This window comes from Aulonocara stuartgranti (assembly GCF_965226115.1).
Source record: "Aulonocara stuartgranti genome assembly, chromosome: 3".
NCBI lineage: Eukaryota > Metazoa > Chordata > Actinopteri > Cichliformes > Cichlidae > Aulonocara > Aulonocara stuartgranti.
In genome coordinates this window covers 70,070,294-70,086,062 of record NC_138941.1, presented here as the reverse complement: position 1 = coordinate 70,086,062, position 15,769 = coordinate 70,070,294, and the positions used below count along the sequence as shown (strand labels likewise).

Below are 15,769 nucleotides of genomic sequence, written 5' to 3'. Positions count from 1 at the left end.
CCTGTCACACCTGAGAGTCAGCTAGAAACTTACAGTGACGTGGACATCATGCAAAGACTGCCAGACTCTGTAATACTGCAAATGATCAGTGACTCAGGTTAACAAAAAAGAAAGTAAGAGGAAATTTAATTCTATAAAACGTGAAAAATTCCACACACATGTAACTCACCACTGTGTGAAGATCACAGGGGAGAAATCGTTTCTCTGAGTCAGAGATGAGTGTCAGTAACACAGAAGTTGTCATGGTCCCCGCACCTCGCCAGCTGACAGCAGTCAGGCGCTTTGTTTTGTTTATTCTCCTCTCTCGCCTCTGCTCTCCCTTTCTCTCTCGTCCTCTCCCACTCTCTCTTTCTCCTGCCGGGGCGGAGCTCAGTATGGGCTCCTGCTCCTGGCCCACGCACCTGGAGATGATCAGCACACCTGCCGCTGATTATGAGAATTGGAGTCCTACTTAAGATGGCGAGTCTGCTCTACTCGTCGCTGGATCGTTGAGCCATCAGCGTCAGTCGTCCTGCACTCTGCAAAGTTTGTTCGTGAGTACGTCTGAACCAGGAGACTAACTGTCTCTCTGTCTGTGTATAGATTTCCCCTGGACCTGTTTTCCCTGTGCACGGTGACTGAGTGTGAGCAAGAGTGATGGAGGAAAGAAGAGGAGCTGTGTGTGGTTGCGAGGGCTGTATGGAAATCTCCCCTCCCTGGACTCCTGCCCCTTTCACTCCCGGACCCTGGAGCCCTTTTTCCCAGACACCGGTGTGTGTGTGTGTGTGTGTCACCGTGGAGAACACTGTAAATAAATTCACTTTTGATTTGAAGAAACTTGTGGTCTGCGCCTGAGTCCGCTCCACTAATCGTGACAGAAGTAAAACTCAGTGTCATGCAGTGACTTTTACACAACCAGATCAGATGAACCAGCTCACACTAAAACATTTTGCTGCACTCTTTACACTTATTTCTTTTCTTTCTGCTTTCTGAGATAAAAGCTCTTTATCAGTAACTTTTACAACTTCTGGCAGGTTAATGTCTGAACTTTGGAGTGAAACACACCCTTAGTTACAGGAAATAACACCACTGTCTGTAACTAAGTGAATCCACCTTAACACCACCTGTGTGTATGTGACTGCATTACACTCCCACTGCTGGGAACCTGAACAAGAACCAGAACAAAGTCTAAAATAGAAGCTGACAAACAGCTGCACCACCGAGTGACACTTTATTTTATAAACTTCACAACAGGTTTCATGTTGTGACCTGTGGAGGTGAAAAGACACAAAACCTGTTTTACAGCTTTTGAGCTGCAGGCAGGATTGAAACACACCTTAGTTAAAAGTCAAACAGCAACATTTGTCTCCTCCCCTCACGTCACTCAAATGTGACAAACCAGGAAACAGGAAGTTCTTCGTCCTCAGTAAAGAGAGACGCACAGACGATCAGACTGAGCTCAGACCAAACTAGCAGCTTCCTCTGAGTGAGTCCAGCTACAGGAGAGAAAAGTGGAAAACTCCAACACTGCTGCTTCAAGCTGCTGACGCTCCACACACTGAATGTGAGTTTGAGCAAAAACACGACTCAAAGCAAGTTTCAGTGAAGGTGGTAGAGGAGGGAGGGGAGCCAGGACTGACTGTACTTCCTGTCTGCTGTTTTCAGCTTCACTCACAGACTCAATGGCTTCCAGCTCAGAGGAGGATCTCTGCTGTCCGGTCTGTCAGGAGGTCTTCAGAGATCCTGTTCTTCTGTCATGTAGCCACAGCTTCTGTAAAGACTGTCTGAAGAGATGGTGGAGAGAGAGACCAACACACGAGTGTCCAGTTTGTAAGAGAAGATCTTCAAAGGATCCACCTTTAAATCTGGCTTTAAAGAACCTGTGTGAGTCGTTCTTACAGGAGAGAGATCAGAGAGCTTCAGAGGATCTCTGCAGTCTGCACTCTGAGAAACTCAAACTCTTCTGTCTGGACCATCAGCAGCCAGTGTGTCACATCTGCAGAGACTCAGAAAAACACACCAATCACAGATTCAGACCCATCGATGAAGCTGCACAACAACACAAGAAGGAACTTCAGGAAACTCTGGAGCCCTTAAAGAAGAAGTTAAAGGTTTGTGAAGAAGTTCAAGTGAAGTTTGATCAAACAGCAGAACACATTAAGGTCCAGGCCCGACACACAGAGAGGCAGATTAAGGAGCAGTTTAAGAAGCTTCACCAGTTTCTAGCAGAGGAAGAGGAGGCCAGGCTGGCTGCACTGAGGGAGGAAGAGGAGCAGAAGAGTGGGATGATGAAGGAGAAGATGGAGGCTCTGAGCAGAGAGATAGCAGCTCTTTCAGACACAGTCAGAGCCACAGAGGAGGAGCTGAGAGCTGAAGACGTCTCATTCCTGCACAACTACAAGGCTGCAGTGGAAAGAGTCCAGCGCTGCCCCCTGCTGGATGATCCACAGCTGCCCTCAGGAGCTCTGATAGACCAGGCCAAACACCTGGGCAACCTGACCTTCAACATCTGGAACAACATGAAGGACATGGTCTCCTACACTCCTCTCATCCTGGACCCAAACACTGCTCATCCAGAACTCATCCTGTCTGAAGATCTGACCAGTGTGAGACGAGGAGGAGAGAAGCAGCAGCTTCCTGATAATCAAGAGAGGTTTGATTTTTGCTGGTCTGTCCTGGGCTCTGAGGGCTTTAACTCAGGGACTCACAGCTGGGATGTTGATGTTGGAGACAGTACAGTGTGGGAACTGGGTGTGTTAGCAGAGTCTGTGCAGAGGAAGGGAGACATAGAGTCTGGATTATGGATAATATGGTTCTATGAAGGTAAATACTCAGCACACTCACCATCAGCTCCTGTCACTGATCTCTCAGTCCAGAAGAAGTTCCAGAGGATCAGAGTGAATCTGGACTGGAACAGAGGAAAGCTGTCGTTCTCTGATCCTGATACTAACACACACATACACACCTTCACACACACTTTCACTCACAGGATGTTTCCATACATTAGCACTGGTGGTAAAGTGAAGGTGTGTCCGTTGAAGGTGTCAGTGTCAGTGCAGCAGATGAGTTGAGGATGATGATGTTTCTAATGTTGTTTCCTGTCAGTGAGTTGAAGCTGTTAAACTGCAGCTGTCCTCCTGCTGCCTCGTTGTTCCAAAGCTCTTTGTTTCTCTTTTAGTTTCACTCTTTCTTTCTGTTTCTGCTGTCCACCTTTTCACATGGAAAATCATTTCACTGTTTCTCACTGAATGACTCCCCAAACTAGATTTGAAGTTCTATCAAGTTTCTAATCATTACAAGTGATTCATGTTTCTATTTGATGTGTAAATGGAGATGATTTAGTTTGCTGGGATATGGACTGACATGTGTTGAATGGGAGGAGCAGTTTGTTGTTGTCTTCTTGTCTGTTTATGACAACAATAAATATGTTGTTGAAACAATGATTCATGTTTAACTCCATATATGAAATGTTTCTGATCTTTGAATTCTGTTTGATTAAAGACTTTCTTCATGACACAAATGAGATTTCAGTGTATTAATAGAACTAAATAAGCTCAGAGTTGAAAGGCTGGAGTATTATGTACGTGCTTCACTGTCAGGATCTTCAGGGGGATTCAAAGGGAAACATCAAACTGCTGTAATGAGATAAACTAGTTGGGCTGAACACACTTATCTGTAGTTTGTCTCCATCCAGGATCATCAGAATATAATGAACATGTGTGAAGAGCCACAAAATGCTGCTGCCCTCTCAGCATGATGAGCTCCAGCCTTTGTTAGCAGGACAACAGGAAACATGAGACAACTTTCAGAGACAGTAACCAACTGTGGCCACAAGATGGCAGCAGCTGATCTGAGATCCTTTATTGGACAGAAGGACTCTGCTCTGTGACGTCATCAGAGAGACGGCCTTCACTCTGATAGATCTGACGTCATGTCTGCACTGCGATGATGAAAGCTGATAAACACATTGTTATTGATCCATGAAATCACCTCTGTCCTCTCAAGTGTAGCTGTTTACAGAGCTGAAGAAGTCCTTCATCATCAAAACAGACAAACATGTATTTCCTGTATTAAGTGACGTCATCCTCACTCTGACCTCTTACATACATTCTGTTCAGTTTTCCTGCTGTAAGAAATAAACTGTGTGAAAATAGAAATGCAGGGAAACATCCATTAATCACAGCTGAGCCGTTTGTTTCTGACTCACATTCAATGAGGCTTCAGGTGTAAATACCTCAGAAGTGTTTGTGAGTTCAGTAGAAGCAGACCCAGTCGACCATCATGGCCTCCACAGCACTACACAATGCAACAGAAAGGCCTTCATCATCTGCTGAACCACCTCTGAACCACGACGCTCTCCCTGCATCTAAAAGCTGTTAGTCAGGATGAGATGCTGCTGTGATCGCTCACAATTTACCTGTGAGACCTTTGTAAATATTGTCTTTGTTTCTGGAGGAAACACCTTTAGTCTGTTTGTATTTGGAGTGCAGATCTGGGCGTCCATCACTTTAACCTGCACACGTTTAGTTATTGAGTGTAGTTGATGTTTGGCAGCATTTTATAAGTGACAGTTCATGAACGGTGAAGGAACAGAGGACGCCTGACCATCCTACCTGTGTCAGTAAGAAGACTTTCATCACAACTTCACAACTTAACACAACTGAAACCTGAATTCAGTGTTGCATAGTTTACTAACAGTGTGTGCTGACACTGAAGTTAGCAGTTTGTTTCCTAAGAGCTGCTGGGACAAACCACAGTGAGCGGCTACAGAGTTTAGTTAAGGTGGTTCTAACATGTGACCTGTTGAATCATTTACAGGGATTTATTTTTCATTTAAAGCATCATTTGTGAAGTTTTTATGAAGTTTACTTCTTTTATGTTCTTTGTGTAACGTTTAGATTTTCTTCTCTGGTGTTTTAACTCTTCAGGTTTCCTGTAACAGAGATGTAAACCACCGTTTTCTGATGCTGCTGCACTGGGATATAAACACGGCCACTTTATTAGGCACACCTTGCTGACTGCAGGTTATAACCCCTGCTGGAAACATCCCCACAGATTTGGATCCTTATTGCCATGACAGCACCACACAGCTGCTCCAGATGCTGCAGGATGCTGGTCAGGGCTCTAACAGTGAAACTTTACTGAAAGTAAGAAACCTGAGAGGAAATAAACTTTGGACTTTAGTAAGCTGAGCTCTGAAGCTGTGATGGAGCTCAGTCGGTGTGAAGGCGGCTGCTGTGTAACAAACGTTTGTCTGAGGTGCTGCGACTGATCGTGGTCATGTTTATTTAAAGAAGTCGGTGATGAAGCAGGCTGTGCAGTCCGAGCTCTTCATCAGTTAACAGTCCTCCAGAGCTGCTGCAGGGAGCTGACTGTCCTCCAGGTGGCGCTAAGTGAACAAAGTCCAAAGAAATAAACTTGGACTGTTTTTTGAAGCCTAAATAAAACGTGAATAAACTTTATAGATACATTTGAAACCAGCTACTCTGTGACTTTACACACTCACACAGTAACAGAGCTGATTCCTGATTGGAGCAGCACAGAGTTAGACTTCTTTTCTGGCTGTGGATTGGTTCGTCAGGATTTCCCCCTTTACAGGTTTAAAAACAATCTCTGTTTTTACATTTTTTGACCTCCTTCTTGTGTCTAAAGGTGAAGCAGCACCAGCCTCCTCTGATCCTCATGTTGTAGCTCTGTGTGTCCAGCAGGGGGCAGAACACCTCCAAACTGTGCCAGCAGCTCTCACTGTGAGCTCAGACGTTTGTGGACACTCAGTTTGTTTGAACATAGTAAATAATCAGAGCTTCTCACACTGTTTATGGGGGAACCACCTGCCCGAGGGTGTACTGTGTCAGAGAGGTGGTGTATGGTGCTGGGTGTAGTCTCTCTGCTGGTTCACAGTTTTTACTGAGGAGCTGTGTTCATGTCAGGAAGGTTTCGTCTGATCACTGTGGTGCAGTTTGGTTTACTCTGTTTCTGAGTGTTTGTAGGATCAGTCTCTGCAGGTCACCTGATACCTGGCAGTGAAGTGTTTATGAATCAGCTCCGTCAGATTGAATCCAACAGAATAACATGTAAAACACTCCAGGGCTTTTACTCTGAAACTTTCTCCAGAGCTGTCTGGAGTTTTCTTACATTAAAATATTCTGGGATTACCAGACTGTCCACATCATGTGTCCTACAAAACTTTCATCCACAAATATACCCTGACATTAAACCCAAATAGATCTGAGAGCGAGTCATTAGTATCAGTACTGTGTGTGTGTGTGTGTGTGTGTGTGTGTGTGTGTGTGTGTGTGTGTGTGTGTGTGTGTGTGAGAGAGAGAGAGAGAGATATTCAGGTAACTTACTGGGTTACTGCACATGCTCACACCTTTTCAGCACAACAGGTGCAGTTTGGTGTTTTACTGCCTCCTGCTGGAACAATGATGGCAGCTCTCAAGACTTTATTGGTTATTGTCATTTCGTGTTACACAGCCTGAAACGAAATACTGTTCCTCAGCAGCCTCTACAGTGCAATAACCAATATATTTTAAAAAGAATAAATACAGTTTAAAGGGAATAAGTTTAAAAAAGAGCAGCAAAAAAGGCATAAATAGCTTAAAATCTAAGTTCTAAAAAAACCTCCAGTTTTTATTAATATTTTATTATTTATCAAATTATTATAAACTAAAAATATTTTTTACGTGATAAACGACTTCAGTGCTTCGTCCATGACCTCCTGAAGGTAAAGGGCCCAAAGAGCCAATCAGCAGCTCTGAAACAGGAAATATGACTCATGGAGAAGTTCACAACAGTTTCAGCTGCCAGTTGTACTCATCACCATGGAGACGGTCTCCATGGTGGAGGCAGAGTGACAGTGTTGTAGATGCTGCATTTTGAAGCCTCAGTGTTTATGTTGTGCCCTTAAACAGGGGAAATAGTGAGGAGAGGTGAAAGAGCGGCACAGACACGCAGCTCTCACTCTCACTCGTCTGTATTGAGTGAAGGAGGAAGCGCGCGAACCCACCTACTGGAGCCCTGAGGCATTAACAATGGATCGACGCACAATCAACCCAGGCAAAACTTTCACTACTTATCTCCCTCTATATTCCCACTGCATATTCTATTCGAAAACAGTCAAAGCAACAAATAAAACATTAATAAGGGCATGACATGAAATGTAAGGAACAGAGATGTACAACTTCAAAACTAATCAAATTTATGATCCACCACATTTATATTTTTGTTCACAGCCATGTACACATCAAACTCTCATCTTTCTGTCCAAAAACAAAACAAAAAGATTCCCTGTAAATTTGACCTTTTCCTTCAACTGTCCATTATAGCGTGGTCTTCCTACTTATCTTGACACAATACTCAGTCGCGTTGCCTGCTGCAAACTTAAAAGAAGTCTGACGAATGAAGTGACTGTGAGTGTGTCTGACGTCACGGTGTGTGTGAAAAGGTATCCAGCTGGGGCAGACATGATTCTGCAGGTCACCTGCCCAGTGGACAAAAAGAAATAAAATAGTTGTGTGGATGATATATGAATGATAATACGAAGAGCGTTTTGTGTCTCTCAGCCTGAAACAACTGTAATGCCACTTTCTGTTTTGGAGAAAGGACAGTTAAAAAAAGATGTGTGTTGTTTTAAGCAGTGATGAGAATAATGAAGATGTGATGAGAGAGCAACACAAAAGTATAAGTACAGGGTTGATGCTCTTTACAGGAAGGGTCAGAGCAGACTCTACCTGCTGAGGCGGCTGAGGTCATTTGGAGTCCAGGGAGCGCTTTTAAAGACCTTCTATGACTCTGTGGTGGCATCTGTCATTTTTTACAGTGTGGTATGTTGGAGCAGCAGTTTATCTCCCGCCCCATGCATGTAGATGTTGCTGAACTGCAGAGCTGCTTCAGTGACAGACTGCTGCATCCTCGATGCATGAAGGAGCGTTTCCGCAGGTCCTTCCTCCCTGCAGCTGTCAGACTGTACAATCTGAACTGCTCCCAACAAACACAGATGTTTACATCAGCGCTGTATCGTGCACTGTTTTATCAACCGATTCACACTACAACCAGGGTTGCCTCTTATCTGTATTTAATTGTATTTAATTTAACAACAGTATGGTACTCAGTTTTTGGTAACCATTGTCCTTCATGTAAATATGTAAGAATTGTGTATGTTTCTGTTCTGTGTCTTGTGTACTGTTTGTTTGTATATGTGTTTTCTTGCTGCTGTTACACCCAAGTTTCCCCTTGTGGGACAATTAAATTGATATAACAACACTCGTGGTAAAGTTGTGGACTGGAAGAATACCTGACCAAGATTATCTTGCAATGTTTTGCAGCCGCCAGTCAAGCCGGTAGATAAATGTCTGTGATTGTCGCAGGTGGCTGTGTGGCTGGCAGGAGCTCTTTCCTATCAGTTTGTCCCCACCTTCACCTATGGTCACGAGCTTTGGGTAATAACCAAAAGAATCCGATTCTGGATATGAACTGCAACTCTCTTTACATTGGCCTTTCCTCCACCCTTCTCGTTAGATTGCAGACTGTCCAGAATGCGGCGGCACGCCTTTTGACAGGAAGCAGGAAGTTTTCTTCCATCACTCCTGTTCTTGCTGGCTTGCACTGGCTTCCAATTAAATACCGTATTCAATTTAAAATATTACTTTTCACCTACAAAACCATTAATAACTTTGCGCCGAGCTACCTCAATGAGCTTCTCAGGTTACACACTCCTGTCAGAGCACTTAGCTCTGCTACCCAAATTCTTCTGGAGCAACCTCGTTCTCGGCTGAAGTCTCGCAGTGACCGCGCGTTTGCTGTAGCTGCCCCGGTCTTATGGAACAACCTTCCTGTCGCTATCCGGGCGTCTGACTCTATGCCACTGTTTAAATCACGGCTTAAGACTTATTTCTTTAATCTTGCCTTTCCACCCAGTTAACACTTGTGTGCGCTGGTACATTTTTTATGCTTGTGAACTACTTTTATATCTTATGATGGTTTTTATAATTGATACGTGCCAGGTCCTTTCTCTTTTCCCTCCCATCTCCCTTTTCCTATTTTATTTTTGTCAAGCACCTTGGTATACCCTTGTTTTTTTAGTGTGCTTTATAAATAAAGTTTATTTATTTATTTATTATTTGTTGCTGTTTAAGTTTGTCAATTTCAGACCTCTGTCTCTGAAGTTCAACGTTCTGCATTTCCAGGTCTTTCAGTTTTGCGACATGGTCTGACAGAAAAGAACATAAATAAGTCAATATGAATTTTATTTATCTGCATCATTTGAATCTTTTCATTTTTAGTAGGTTAGATTATTGAATAAATAATGAATAAATAATAAAAATAAAAAAATTAATGAGAAACGTTAGTGATAGATTCATGAAGTGACATTGATATCTCTGTAACAGGGGCTCATATGAAGGTTTCCTCATGCTGTCATTTTTCTCACTACCTGACATCATACTCTACCTTTATTCTCTTGTTTTAAGGTCCTGATTTCCACTTTCTGTTCAGCCACTGAGGCAGTCAGCTCTCTGAGCACAGCATGGACTTCCTGTGGACAGGGTTGTTGGTTTGAAATCTGCTGGTCAAGAATTTCATTATCTGCCTCTGTCTGATTTGTGGAAACAGAGCAGACCAGAAGCAACAGCGGGAACTTCAGCGTGATCTCCATTCTGTCAGTGAAAACTCAACAGTATCTGTGTGTCATCTGCAAACCTGACTGACTTTTATATTACACAGTACAGAGGGGAGGTCACTGTAGCATTAGATTCAACCTTATCCCTCAGTATGATAACTGAGGGCATAAGTAATTCTAGTGAATCAGTGACTAATGTAATCTTTATGACTTCAGATGCAGTACAAGGAGAAGAACAAGTGAGTATCAATGATTGTCAACTGATAGTAAAACATGAGCATGTGTGTTTCCACCAACTGACCAGAGCTTAGAGGACAAATATCAAAATGTGTGCTCAGATACAGATGTTTAAGCAGCTGTGAAAGAACATATCTGGAAGTTTTTGGCACTGAGGAAGTAATTGCCTTTGATTATGGAATTCCTCTAATAACTCAGAGCAAAAATACTCTAAGCGACAAAATGCATAAAGTAATCTTTACAACTTTTACAAGGTACAAGACTACAAAGAGATAAACAAGTGAATGTCAATGATTATCAGCCGTTCATAAAATTAATCAGCACGTGTTGTTTTAGAAAATCCAATGTGAATGTAGGAACCATGAAGGTCACTGACATGGTATAACTTGAAGATGAACTTCTACTCTTCATGTGTAACATGACACTTGGTTGACCACCCTTCCCACTCCAGTTCAATAAAACCACAGCTGTCCTTTTTTGTTTCTTTCTTCTCTGACCACTTAGGTGAGAAAGCTAGTGTTCAATGCTTTTCAGAGAATGAATTAATCTCTGACCCTTCCACTCCAAGCACTCCTCCAGATGCAGTGAACAATCTTATAAGCAATACAAGAGCATGCTGAAGAGTCTTGGTTGCTAAATACAGCAAAAGTATTCGGGCCCCTTGAATTTTTCCACATTTTGTCACATTACAGCCACAAACATGAATCAATTTTATTGGAATTCCACGTGAAAGACCAACACAAAGTGGTGACCACGTGAGAAGTGGAACGGAAATCATACATGATTCCAAACATTTTTTACAAATAACTGCAAAGTGGGGTGTGCGTAATTATTCAGCCCCCTTTGGTCTGAGTGCAGTCAGTTGCCCATAGACGTTGCCTGATGAGTGCTAATGACTAAATAGAGTGCACCTGTGTATAATCTAATGTCAGTACAAATACAGCTGCTCTGTGACGGCCTCAGAGGTTGTCTAAGAGAATATTGGGAGCAACAACACCATGAAGTCCAAAGAACACACCAGACAGGTCAGGGATAAAGTTATTGAGAAATTTAAAGCAGGCGTAAGCTACAAAAAGATTTCCCAAGCCTTGAACATCCCACGGAGCACTGTTCAAGTCATCATTCAGAAATGGAAGGAGTACGGCACAACTGTAAACCTACCAAGACAAGGCCGTCCACCTAAACTCACAGGCCGAACAAGGAGAGCGCTGATCAGAAATGCAGCCAAGAGGCCCATGGTGACTGGACGAGCTGCAGAGATCTACAGCTCAGGTGGGGGAATCTGTCCATAGGACAACTATTAGTCGTGCACTGCACAAAGTTGGCCTTTATGGAAGAGTGGCAAGAAGAAAGCCATTGTTAACAGCAAACCATAAGAAGTCCCGTTTGCAGTTTGCTACAAGCCATGTGGGGGACACAGCAAACATGTGGGGGACACAGCAAACATGTGGGGGACACAGCAAACATGTGGGGGACACAGCAAACATGTAGGGGACACAGCAAACATGTGGGGGACACAGCAAACATGTGAAGAAGGTGCTCTGGTCAGATGAGACCAAAATGTAACTTTTTGGCCAAAATGCAAAACGCTATGTGTGGCGGAAAACTAACACTGCACCTCACTCTGAACACACCATCCCCACTGTCAAATATGGTGTGGCAGCATCATGCTCTGGGGGTGCTTCTCTTCAGCAGGGACAGGAAGCTGGTCAGAGTTGATGGGAAGATGGATGGAGCCAAATACAGGGCAATCTTGGAAGAAAACCTCTTGGAGTCTGCAAAAGACTTGAGACTGGGGCGGAGGTTCACCTTCCAGCAGGACAACGACCCTAAACATAAAGCCAGGGCAACAATGGAATGGTTTAAAACAAAACATATCCATGTGTTAGAATGGCCCAGTCAAAGTCCAGATCTAAATCCAATCGAGAATCTGTGGCAAGATCTGAAAACTGCTGATCACAAACGCTGTCCATCTAATCTGACTGAGCCGGAGCTGTTTTGCAAAGAAGAATGGGCAAAGATTTCAGTCTGTAGATGTGCAAAGCTGGTAGAGACAGACCCTAAAAGACTGGCAGCTGTAATTGCAGCAAAAGGTGGTTCTACAAAGTATTGACTCAGGGGGCTGAATAATTATGCACACCCCACTTTGCAGTTATTTATTTGTAAAAAATGTTTGGAATCATGTATGATTTTCGTTCCACTTCTCACGTGTGCACCACTTTGTGTTGGTCTTTCACGTGGAATTCCAATAAAATTCTGTCTGGACAATGTCATATCATGAGTAATAATTAAAAATAATCCATATACATAAAACAAACACATGCGCACACACAGTGACATTTTAGACCTTCAGAATACTGTATATACTTTGGGCATCTCGGTGCTGATCCAGAATCCTTACATTATTATTTATTACTAGAGCTACAATAATAAAGCAATGAGGAGGGGGAAGTAATAAATATGAAATAATGTATTTATGATGATTCCATTTGTTTCACTATCCACTCTGTGCAGGGCAAAGCTTATTACATGTTTAAACTGTAGAGATACAATCATTTTACTGCTGTAAAATCCAAATTTTGTCTTATTTAAAATATAAATCTAATATAATCTGCTTCTTAATGTATGTTCTTTAAAATACAGTGTGGCGTGGGTGTGGTCTCTGGCCAGCTGCAGAGGAGGGGTGACGCAGTGAGCTCCCGGGGCGGTGCAGGGGCGGGGTGAACAGGTGTGCTGGGATCTGACAGTGATTGTGTCTCTTTATATGTTGGCAGTGACAGTCGGAGGAGGAGGGCGGACATGACAGCAGAGAGAGAGCGGGAGTGTCTGTGTCCCTGTACAAACGCACAGTATTAAATAAAAGTTCGGCTGTCGTCAAATTCGCTCCAGCTTATATTTCTTGGGTCCAACGTTACATACAGCTTGTGTTTTTTAATATATCATAATTATAATAATGCATAATTATGTAGACATGCATATTAGATCGTTTTTTAGTGGAATATAATCCCTCCAGAAAGGCAGGAAAAGCTATGTAACTTGCTTTAAAACTAAATATGTTCCCTAAAACGGTGACAGAGCTACAGACACATGACAGCCTTACACAGGTAGCCAGCAGCTATGACCAGCACTACTTGTGCAGTTAATAAAAGGACAGGTAATGTTTGTCGCCCTGTTGCACACACAGCACGCTCGTTTGTTTCAGTTCGTCAGTTGCAACAAGACAACTTACCAACGTGTACGTAATAAGCTGATACTCCTGTGTGCTACACACTACAGTGTACGCTGTACACCTACTTACTGGTTGTGTCGCATCAGTCTGTGTCTCTGAGTTAACTTGTGTTTCTCCTACAGCTCCGGACCGCTAAAAATGCGCGTGCTCTTTGTGAGCTCGTTCCCGGCTCGTAACCAGCGCGTTCTGCCGTCAAGGGCGATCATTGGTTAAATGTGATCATGTGACTGATGCAAGCCAGATCCTTTTATTTAGCAAAACTATGATTAATAGTTAAATATTATTGTTGAGGGGCACAGACAAGACTCCGCAAAACAATTTTAAAAGTTGCCTCAACAAAAGGGCACTCTGGGCACCCATCAGGAAAGGGGCGGGTGCTCAAGCCCCTCCAGCCCCCCCCTGCACGTGCCTGCTGTTACACCATCGTAGGTTATACAGGCACTGATCCAATAGGTGTTTTGGCAGCCATCTGCTGTGACTGGTTGGGGGTGACGGAAAAGAGACGAGGGCAGATGGCGACAGGATAAAAGACACACATCAGGAAGAGACAAAGTTTATTACTCCTACTGATTAAATATCACAAACAACAGCCAATACAAACTAAACAACAAGCTAACAGGGGTGCTGCAGTCTTGGAATAAAACTGCAGAGATGATCAGTCTATGAAACCAAAGGTGCGTTTTATATTGGGAGAAGTACCAAAAAATGTAAATAATGGGATATAAACTTGGCACTAGGACAAGCAAATGATTTTAAACTGGGCAGGAAAAATAAGATGCTTTTGAGTGGAGTCTCATGGGTCCCCCAAATATTTGTATCTTTACAAAAAATAATAATAACCAAAGCGCAAAAAAAGAGTAATATTTGGCATAATTAAAACTTGCCTACTAAGAATGACATAAAAATTACATAAAGTAGCACAAACACTTTAATATGCCACGGGTAAATTGAGCTGTGGCATTTTTCCTTTTTAAATCCGCCTTTTTTCTGAGCTAATTGAAAGCTGTTTAGAGATCCGTGGTTCTTTCACAGAAAATGATGCATTACTGTAAACTGAACACAATATAAAGTATTTAAAATGAGTTAAGCTTTACACATGTGCCGCAGTGACATTACTGCAGGTGTGATTCACTGACAATCACTTCCTCACTGAATGTTTCAGTGGTGCAGTTGCTCGGGCCTCTGAATCTCTGTTTTTTTGTATTTACCTGCTGCTGATGCTCCTCATGCTTACCTCTGGTCTTACCTTTGCTTCTTCCCCTCTGCTTGGATCTTCACCCATGTGCCTGTTGGACTGTCCTCTCCTCTGTAAACTCAGAGACCTCCTTGCCCTCCCCATTACACATTCTGGCTAAACTTGATAAAAAAAATACTGTAAAACCAATGTGTCCTGCATTTGAGTCCAATTATCATGAACATAATTTCTCTCTTTTTAGTTAATAGATCAGATTGTGTGCTTTAACATGTTTCCTTTATTTGCCTTTTCTTTCTGTGGTCATGTTAAAAAGCAGAGTGTAGTATATTGTTAGAGAATTGAGCCTGTCCACAGTAAAATAGTCACTTCTTTAAACTTAGTCCAAAATGGTGAGAAGAACCTTAACCTCACCTCAGAGTCTGACCTTAAACAACATTCAGTGTTCTGTTCTTCTTTCTGCTTTGTCCTCTCTTGTTTTCATCCATGTTTCTAGAGTTACATTTATTTATACTTTGTGTCGGCTCAGTGATTTATTTTTCTGTCTGCAGGTAGAAAAATCATTGACGTTTGCAGATGACACAGATGCTGTTATGTTTTCAGTGACTGAATGGAGATCATTGCAGTTTTCTTTGTTCTTTTTCCACAGATCAGACCACGAGCAGACTGCACTCCAACAACCCCGTCCACACTACATTTGACTGGTACTCACACTGCCCTTGAACATAAACTAAACAACATGTTGATTCCACCATGTTAGAAGATTTATAGAACTATCATATCATCCCCTTTATGCCTCCGTACTTAAGTAAGTACTTAAGTAAGTAAGTACTCATTCACCCCTCTTTCTGTCATGGTATAAAAAGCTCAGGTTTGCACAGACACACATACTACGTCTGAAAAGAAGATCCAAGGTAAAGTGTTGGGTCGGGTAGTGAGACTATGCTTAATGGTAATTTGTGACATGACAATATTGCTGTAATTTCCAGAGAAATTGATGGCGGAAGGAAGAAGATCTTGCACAGTTCATTTTGCACTTGCATTAGAGCATGAAGCAAAGGTAGAGAGTCAGAAGACTGAAACTGACCAGTTGAAACAACAGCAGTTTTTTTTAATCATACGCACTGGACTCTAAACTAAAAAGTGATTATTAAATGTGAAAAAATGTAAAATTGCTGTACTGCATGGTAATTGGTTTGTTTCAGTGTCATGGAGCTGCAGATGTTTTAGAACATAAATCCTGAAAAATGCAACCAAAACCACCCCAAAAAAATTATATATATATATATATATATATATATATAATTTTTTAGGGGTGCAACGATACACAAAATTCACGGTTCGGTTCGGTTCGATACTTTGGTGTCACGGTTCGATATTTTTTCGATACAAAAAAATGTTCATGCATTTTTAATTTGTCATTTATTAAAATTATAAGCGCACCTGCGGACCACTTATGTGCAGCCCTGGTTATTTAGCTCGTCATATTGCAGCCACAGAAATTCTTTTGTCC

The 15,769-nt window shown here is 42.4% G+C and overlaps 3 protein-coding genes across 3 annotated transcripts in view; 2 read left to right on the top strand and 1 right to left on the bottom strand.

The window, feature by feature from the left end:
* Positions 1-15,769, bottom strand: part of LOC309693309 (hemicentin-2-like) — a 1,543,010-nt gene that overhangs the window by 851,426 nt on the left and 675,815 nt on the right. The window lies entirely within an intron of this gene.
* LOC309695816 (butyrophilin subfamily 1 member A1-like) overlaps positions 1-15,769 on the top strand; it is a 129,277-nt gene that overhangs the window by 107,136 nt on the left and 6,372 nt on the right. The window lies entirely within an intron of this gene.
* On the top strand, positions 1,363-3,482 carry LOC309694027 (nuclear factor 7, brain-like). Its single transcript, XM_082513733.1, has 2 exons — positions 1,363-1,543; positions 1,645-3,482. The coding sequence occupies exon 2, from the start codon at positions 1,662-1,664 to the stop codon at positions 3,048-3,050; it is 1,389 nt and encodes a 462-aa protein (XP_082369859.1). The 5' UTR covers positions 1,363-1,543; positions 1,645-1,661; the 3' UTR covers positions 3,051-3,482.